The sequence below is a fragment of the Neophocaena asiaeorientalis genome, unplaced genomic scaffold, assembly GCF_003031525.2.
Source record: "Neophocaena asiaeorientalis asiaeorientalis breed wild unplaced genomic scaffold, Neophocaena_asiaeorientalis_V1.1 scaffold30, whole genome shotgun sequence".
Taxonomy (NCBI): domain Eukaryota; kingdom Metazoa; phylum Chordata; class Mammalia; order Artiodactyla; family Phocoenidae; genus Neophocaena; species Neophocaena asiaeorientalis.
This window is the reverse complement of record NW_020174923.1, coordinates 6,313,777-6,321,551: the sequence shown is the minus strand read 5'-3', so window position 1 is coordinate 6,321,551 and position 7,775 is coordinate 6,313,777. Positions and strand designations below refer to the sequence as shown.

General features: G+C 62.6%; 2 protein-coding genes across 6 annotated transcripts in view; one reads left to right on the top strand and one right to left on the bottom strand.

The window, feature by feature from the left end:
* Positions 1-3,449, top strand: part of BTBD17 (BTB domain containing 17) — a 5,882-nt gene extending 2,433 nt beyond the window's left edge. For 3 of the 5 annotated variants that reach the window (XM_024761184.1, XM_024761186.1, XM_024761187.1), the window contains 2 exons: positions 639-1,014; positions 2,288-3,449. In XM_024761184.1, coding sequence (XP_024616952.1) covers positions 647-1,014; positions 2,288-3,362 — 1,443 coding nt within the window. In that variant the 5' untranslated portion in view covers positions 639-646 and the 3' untranslated portion in view covers positions 3,363-3,449. Of the gene's footprint in view, positions 1-33; positions 1,015-2,287 lie in introns of those variants that run through there. The other 2 variants (XM_024761188.1, XM_024761185.1) reach the window with 2 other exon arrangements.
* A 514-nt stretch (positions 3,450-3,963) lies between these two features.
* Positions 3,964-7,775, bottom strand: part of KIF19 (kinesin family member 19) — a 25,984-nt gene continuing 22,172 nt past the window's right edge. The window contains exons 15-21 of the mRNA XM_024760599.1: positions 7,571-7,692; positions 6,968-7,101; positions 6,607-6,712; positions 6,346-6,442; positions 5,356-5,753; positions 4,984-5,143; positions 3,964-4,751 (exon numbers count right to left, since the gene is read on the bottom strand). Of these exons, the coding sequence (XP_024616367.1) occupies positions 4,621-4,751; positions 4,984-5,143; positions 5,356-5,753; positions 6,346-6,442; positions 6,607-6,712; positions 6,968-7,101; positions 7,571-7,692 (1,148 nt within the window). The 3' untranslated portion in view covers positions 3,964-4,620. The remainder of the gene's footprint in view (positions 4,752-4,983; positions 5,144-5,355; positions 5,754-6,345; positions 6,443-6,606; positions 6,713-6,967; positions 7,102-7,570; positions 7,693-7,775) is intronic.

Below are 7,775 nucleotides of genomic sequence, written 5' to 3'. Positions count from 1 at the left end.
GCCCCCCCCCCCCACCCCCCAGGTTGGCAAGCCCATCCTCTTCCAGGGCCTCTGGCAGGCTCCTTCTCAACGCTTCCTCAGGGAGCCTGTCTCTGATTCCTGCACCTAAAGGAGCTGCCACCCCACTGCTATCACCTCCCTTATTTACCACCATCTAAAGCTAGAGTGCTTACTTGTGTATGTATTGCCGGTCTAAGGAGCTTGTGCTTTGATGAGTGTAAGAAGCTGGCTTGTTTTGTTCACTGTGCTATTCTGAGCTCCAGGAGCGTGTCTGGCTTGTAGTAAGTGCTCAGTTTGTTAGTGACTGCACTCCTTTGGACAACTCTTCCGAGGGGTGAGGTGCACAGTTCTTCAGGAGGTGAGACGGGGGGGAACCAAGAGGTTCCTCGACCCCCGCCTAGGGATCTGGCATCATGGAGACCAGCTCTGGACACTTTGTCCCACGCTGGGTCACGAGCTCTCCCCGCCAGGAATCTGCCCACCTTCCAAGAGCATCCTCTCAGGGTCTGCTCAGGGTCAGGTTTACAAGCTTCCCCACCCAGGATGTGCTTGTGTGCGCACAGGTGCATCCACGCACTTCACGGGCACAAACAGGTGAGCACACAGCCTCCCCGGGCTCATCCGCTCTCTGCCCACAGCCAACCACATGCATCTCCAGCTGGTCCCTCTGCAACCCCAGCAGGCTGCCCGGGGCCTGGGTGCCTTCTCAGGCTGTGCCGTGTTCCTTCCTGCTGCAGCCCAGAAAACCGATGTCGGCGGGGAGTCAACGGGCACCTCCATCAACCACTCCCAGACGCTGCTCCAACGCCTGCAGGAGCTGCTGCGGCAGGGCAATGCCAGCGACGTGGTGCTGCGGGTCCAGGCTGCGGGCACCGACGAGGTCCGAGTCTTCCACGCCCACCGCCTGCTGCTGGGACTGCACAGTGAGCTGTTCCGGGAGCTGTTGAGTAACCAGAGCGAGGTGGTGCTGCAGGAGCCCCGGGACGGCGCTGCTGTCTTTGACAAGTTCATCAGGTGGGGAAGGATCAGGGGGAAGACTCCGGGACTTTCCAAGCCCCTGGCTTCTCCACTCACAGGGTGACGGAAGCCCTGGATCCTAGCAGACATCATGCCCGTTCCCTGGATGTCATTAGGATGACCGTGCAGCCGCCTCCTTCTTCCCTCCTTCCACTGCACTCCTGCAAAATGCAGCGTGACTCCCCTGCCCTTGCCTGGAGGCTCTGTGTGGTTTGATGTCACTTACCAGTTACCCTCAGAGCTGTTTCCAAATCTGGCCCTGAGAGCTTTTAAAAACTGTAGATTCCCGGGCCCCACCCTGGATCCTGGGCTTCCCATCTAGGGTTGGGCCGAGCAGTCGTTTCTTTCCTTTCTTAAAAAAATATGTATTTATTTATTTGGCTGTGCCGGGTCTTAGTTGTGGCACGTGGGATCTTTAGCTGCGGCATGCGGGATCCAGCGCCCTGACCAGGGATCGAACCCACCCCCCGCGTTGGGAGCGCAGAGTCTTAGCCACTGGACCACCAGAGAAGTCCCCCAAGCAGTCGTTTCTTATTTTAATGTCTCCGGGTGGCTTCGGTGTCTGGCCCCGTTTTGAACCAGAGGGCTAGGGAGCTAAAAACGTTAGCCATCTCTCTGCCCCATCTCCTGCCTCCTGCTAGTGGGGCACCATTCACACTCTAGCCTGAGAAAGTGACCCTGATTTGACGGCTTAGATAAGATGGCTGCAGAATTCGGGTCATTGCTTCCAACTTCCGGGCAACGGGAAGAGGGATAACACGGAAGGGCCAAAGGGTCTCCCCGCCACCCCGGTCAGTTCTACTTAACCAGCATTCCCCCAATCCCACTCTGTGCCTCTGCGGAAATCTCATTGGCTAGAATTCAGTCACATGACCGCACTCGCTCTAAGGGAGCCTGGGAAACATCTTTTAGTCCCAGAGGCAAACAGCGAAGTGAAATGTCTTGCCCACTCTCATAGCGAGCAGCTGGCGGCATGTGAGTCCAGATAGTAAACCCCGCAATGGCAGGAGCTACATCTGTCTTGTTCTAGCACAGAGCTCGGCACCTAGTAGGTGCTCAATACATGCACGCTATTTCCATGTCCCCACGAGAAACGGAAAGAAGAGGCCGTGAGGTCGGATGGGCCTGGGAGGGCCCTTCTGTTGGCGCCCTTGACCATGATGGCCTCTGACCAAGGCCGGGGCCCTCTAGACCCAGAAAGCGGCTCTGGGTGGGGTCGGGGTGGGCCCGCCCGCCCTGACCGCGCCCCATCTCTGCGCCTCTCCGGCAGGTACCTCTACTGCGGGGAACTGATCGTGCTGCTGGCGCAGGCCATCCCCCTGCACAGGCTGGCCACCAAGTACGGCGTGTCCTCCCTGCAGCGGGGCGTGGCCGACTACATGCGCGCGCACCTGGCGGGCGGCGCGGGCCCGGCGGTGGGCTGGTACCACTACGCGGTGAGCACCGGGGACGAGGCCCTGCGTCAGAGCTGCCTGCAGTTCCTGGCCTGGAACCTGTCGGCCGTGGCGGGGAGCGCCGAGTGGGGCGCCGTGAGCCCCGAGCTGCTGGCGCAGCTGCTGCCGCGCTCGGACCTGGTGCTGCAGGACGAGCTGGAGCTGTTCCACGCGCTGGAGGCGTGGCTGGGCCGCGCGCGGCCGCCCCCCGCCGTGGCCGAGCGGGCGCTGCGCTCCATCCGCTACCCCATGATCCCGCCGGCGCAGCTGTTCCAGCTGCAGGCGCGCTCGGCAGCCCTGGCGCGCCACGGCCCGGCGGTGGCCGACCTCCTGCTGCAGGCCTACCAGTTCCACGCCGCCTCGCCGCTGCACTATGCCAAGTTCTTCGACGTCAACGGCAGCTCCTTCCTGCCCCGCAACTACCTCGCGCCCGCGTGGGGCGCCCCGTGGGTCATCAACAACCCGGCCCGCGACGATCGCAGCACCAGCTTCCAGACGCAGCTGGGCCCCAGCGGCCACGACTCGGGCCGCCGGGTCACGTGGAACGTGCTCTTCTCGCCGCGCTGGCTGCCCGTCAGCCTGCGGCCCGTCTACGCGGATGCCGCGGGCACCGCGCTGCCCCTCGCCCGCCCCGAGGACGGCCGGCCGCGGCTCGTGGTCACGCCGGCCAGCAGCGGCGGCGACGCGGCGGGCGTGAGCTTCCAGAAGACCGTGCTGGTGGGGACGCGCCAGCACGGCCGCCTGCTGGTCCGCCACGCCTACAGCTTTCACCAGAGCAGCGAGGAGGCCGGCGACTTCCTGGCGCACGCCGACCTGCAGCGGCGCAACTCCGAGTACCTGGTGGAGAACGCCCTGCACCTGCACCTCATCGTGAAGCCCGTCTACCACCCCCTCATCCGGACCCCCAAGTAGCCAAGCGGGGCCCGGGGCGGGAAGCTCGGCGTCCCTGAGGCCTCTGGATCGGGAAATACAGGCCCGGCAGAGATGGGCCAGAGGGACCAGGAGTGGCATGGCCAGTGGAGGTGCCCACCCTGGCCCCCTGGGTGGAATCCACCTGAGGGGTGGTAGACCACATGCCTGGTTTCAGGAGCTGATTTCACACTGACTTGAAGGTAACACTCTTGGTAGAATAAACCAATGCTCAGAGAGGCGAGGGGATGATTAAACCACCCAGTTCATGGGTAAAAACCATCCAAGGAGGGCTGCACAGGTCAGGGGCTCCCCATCTTTCTTTAGCTTTTCCCTGAGGGCCGCACCTCCACAGGGAACAGGGCAGGTAAAAGCATCCGACTGGTCAAGGCACCAGGTACCCCTGTGGGAGCTTTCTCACCCTGAAGCTGGGGGGCTTAGCTGAGCAACTTCTGAGTCCCGACTTGCAGGGGGTAACCACTTCATTTGGCTTGTGGACCACCCCAAGTCTCTGGCCTCTCCTGGGAGGGGGTCTGGGGAGGGGGGAAGGCTGGTGGGAGGAGATGTGAATGGGCCTTATAGCTCTGCCCTTCCTGGGGAAAGACCTCAGGGTCTAGAGGAAAACTGCTTTCCCCCAGGTGTTTGTAGGTTGGTGCTGTACAACCAGCCAGAGGGCAGTAGAGGGTGGTGGTGGTGGTGAGAGGGGAGTTGGGTTGAATCTTAATCAGTCATGGCCACCCCACATTTCAGACAAGGTCTACTTTCCAGCACAACCATCAAGACTCAAACGGGATTTTATTGTTAAAAAGGGGGCTTGGTGGGGGCGGAAGCCACTGCTAAGTAACAAAACCAGATTCCCTCCCCGACCCCAAGCACAGCCTGGGAATGTTCCTGCCCCAGATGTGGGCCCAGGAGCCCTGTCCCATTAACAGTTCCCTCCCCCCCATTTCTGAGGCCAAGTCGGGCCACAGGTCTCAGAACGGGGTTTTGGCAGCAGGGTTTTCTGTCCAGGGCTGGGAGGCCAGGGAGCCCTGCCATCCCGGCCGTGCCTCCTGGGCTCACCTCCCTTTCCCAGTGGCACCGCAAGCACGGAAGTTTTGGGCAGGCACCCTCACCGTTCCTGGGTCTCAGGAGCCCCCGCCTTCTGAGATCCCGAGCTCCTGCTCGCAGGGCACCCCCGTCTGCCCAGCCTCCATCTCCCATTTCCTGCTACACCCCATTCAGTCTTGGGGGCAGGAGGGCCGGTTCCAGGCAGGGCCCCTCAGTTATGTTGGAAGCGTCCATCTTTGCCATGGGTGCTTGTGCCATGGGGCAGGCGGGGCCCCCGGGTAGCCCGTTGGGAAACACCAGCTGGGTTGGAGGGGACAGCGAGGGGTGAGGAGTCCCCAGGGCCTGCAACGGGGGAAGGGCCACGAGCAGTGCTTTAGGAACGCCTCTCCATCCCCTCTGATCACCCAGTGGCTTTGAACTCCCTAGGGGCACAACCCCAAGGTGCCAGCCCCACAAATATTCTTCAAGAACCCTGTTTCCAGCAAGGGGCAGCCATAGGGCAGGGAGCTCAACCTGCTTCCTCCCTGGGCTGACCAAGCGCTCCCCTCCCATTCCCTCCTTTGCTGGTACTGACCTGTGTTCTGGCTTGGAGGGAGTTTGACCTTGGCCATAGGCAGGGTGACCTTTCCCAGATGCCGGGTACCAGAGGCTGGGTGCCCGCACACTTGCACCCTGTGGTCCGAGATGCTCTGCGCGGGGTGGGGCCCCAGGAGGTGTGTCTTGGGGCGGGAGAGCTGTGTTGGCTGAAGAGCAGTGAGGTGAGGTGGGAGCTGCGTGCGGATCTGATACACGGGTCTGCCCTGTCAGCTACGCCAGCTTGGGGGGATACGGCGTGGAGGCTGGTGCACAGCTAGGGGTACCCTGGGGCCGCTGGAGCAATCCAGCCCTCAGAGCCCCACCAGCAAGGCAGGGGCCCAGAGCCCCCAGTCCTTGTCCCGGGACTCACCCCTTGCCCTGTGACCTCAAAGGACTGCAACCTCCGCTTCCTCCTCTTTGCTTCCAGCAACTCCTCCCGTTTCTTGCCCAGGCTTTTCTTCTGGCCACGCAGCCAGGGCCCGGGGCCATCGCCACGATGCTCGACGGCCCGGGATGGGGCCTCACCCGTGCTGCCGGACAGGTTGTCCTCACTGGCAGCGTGCTGCAGCATGGGGCTGGGTGGCCGCTTGCAGGCCAGCAGGCCGGGTGGCCGCGCATCGTCAGCCTCGCTCAGCGAGTGCAGGGACAGGCTGCTGCGCTCCGTGCTGGGTGCCAGCAGGTGGCGCCCCTCGGCGCCCAGGGCCCGAGAGCGTCGCCGGGCAGCCTTCACCGAGATGCACTTGGTGTCCGTCAGGATCTCCTTCCTCTCTGCGGCGGGACAAAGGAGCACCCAACCGGGGGTCAAGGCCACATATTCCTCCCCCTCCTGCACCTCCAACACCCCTTCTCTGCCAAAGCATCCCCCCTTGCTTGCTGTTTAAGAAACTGTGGGCAAGTTTCTGAGCCTTACTTTCATCTGTAAACTGGGGATGGTAAAACTATCCCCGACCAGGGATCGAACCCATGCCCCCTGCAGTGGAAGCACAGAGTCTTAACCACTAGACCGCCAGGGAAGTCCCAGGTTATGAGGAGTAACTGAGATAACGGGCATAGCCTATGGCCAGGGCGTAGGGGTTCGGTCTATATTTGCTCTTACAATTATTTCTGAGTGGGAAGGTGGGGCGTGATCCTAAGCGCCATGTGTTCCCCATTCCGGTTTCTGAATGTGCCCCCAGCTTTGTGTGGACAGAGCAGCTCGTTAATCCTCTCTGGGCACTGGTGCCTCTCTTTCTAGAACGGTCAGCACCCGACGCATGGGTGTACTTAGAAGTGCAGAGGGAAGGAAGGGGCTCTGGGCTGGGTGATCTGAGCAGTTTGGACGATGCCAGGCTCAGGCTGACAGGGTGGGCAGGGGGCACACCTTTGCAGGACAAAGGGATCTCTGACAGGTTCTCACTGCTGTCAGGGGAGGAGTTGATCCGGCCGCTCAGGCTGCCCAGGCTGTCCTGAGTGGGGGCCTGTGAGACGAATTGGTTGGGAAGAGAAGCCACTGGACACAGCAGGGACCCTATGTCCCCAGGGGGCTGTTTTGGAAAGGCTCCATCCCAACCACTGGGTGTCCACCCTGGTGCTCCCACCTGCAGCAGAGGAGCCCATAGGGCCAGCGGTGCTCAGTGCTCACCTCCTGCGTCACCAGGCTGCCAATCTGGATGGGGGGTGGGGTGGGCACAGAGGAGCTCTTCACTTGCCAGGCCCCGGAACTGGCCTTGGACACGTGGTTGGCTTCACTGAGGTTGGTAGAGGAGGATGGGCATCTGTTGACCAGGCTGGTCCCACTGCGGTCCCACCCCCACCCTAGGGGGGAGCTGTCGTGTAAAGGGAGAGAGGACCCAAAAGTCCTGGCTCCAGACCTGTGTCACCTCCCCCCTTTCGTTCCTGCTCCACCCCCCCCCAGGAAGCCCTAACCTGGGCTGGCATCTCTGGGACACAGCCCGTGGTGGCTCAGGCAGGAAGGACTGGCAGAAAGCGGCCCCTGGCCTCACCTCTCTGTGCTGATCGGAGGCAGGAAGCTGCCCTGCAGGAGCTGGGCTTCGGAGCTCAGCGTCTTCACGCTCTCTGGGTCAGACTCTGGGGTCAGCAAGGTTCCTGCTCTGCTGATTTTGGGCAAGGAGCTGTCCTGGGGAGATGGGGAAGGGGCCGTCAGAAGACTTGGTCCTGGGCTGGGTAACAGCACAGGGTGACAAAGGCACACAGGGTGTCTGGGGCGGTAATAGGGGCTGGGAGCCCCAGAGGGCAGTGGGCTTGTTCTCGGTCCCCAGGGACAAGCTGTGGTAGGCTAGGCATCCCCCGTGGCACTGCCTGGTGGCCTGGTCTCCTGGGAGGGCGTCTGGGGCCATTTGTCGTATCTCAGATAGCCAAACCTGACCTTCAGACCCTGGGTGGGGACAAGTGCCAGAGAAGAATACGCCGAGAAAGGAAGCTTACTCAGGCTTGGCAAGCCTTTGGGTGGGATAAGAAGGAAGGAGTCAGCGCCCTGGGGACCAGCCAGCCTGGTCCCACCGCCATGCCAACGACCTGCACGCACTGCCCTGGCCATCGGCCCCTCCCTTAGCGCGTGTGCGCGTGCTCGGGCCTGGGGCGCCCACCTGCAGGGCCCCAGAGGCCACGCGGTCCATGATGGCGGCCCGCTCCAGGCTGCCCTCGTCCTGCGCTCGCACATACACGTCGTACAGCTCCTGCAGGCGCTGCGGGACGGCCAAGCTGTAGTCTGCCGGGGGAGGGGCAGGGCTCAGCGCGTGCCCTCGGGCCCTCCGCGGGGCGATGGGGCCCGTGGGCGGCTCGGCCGCGCGG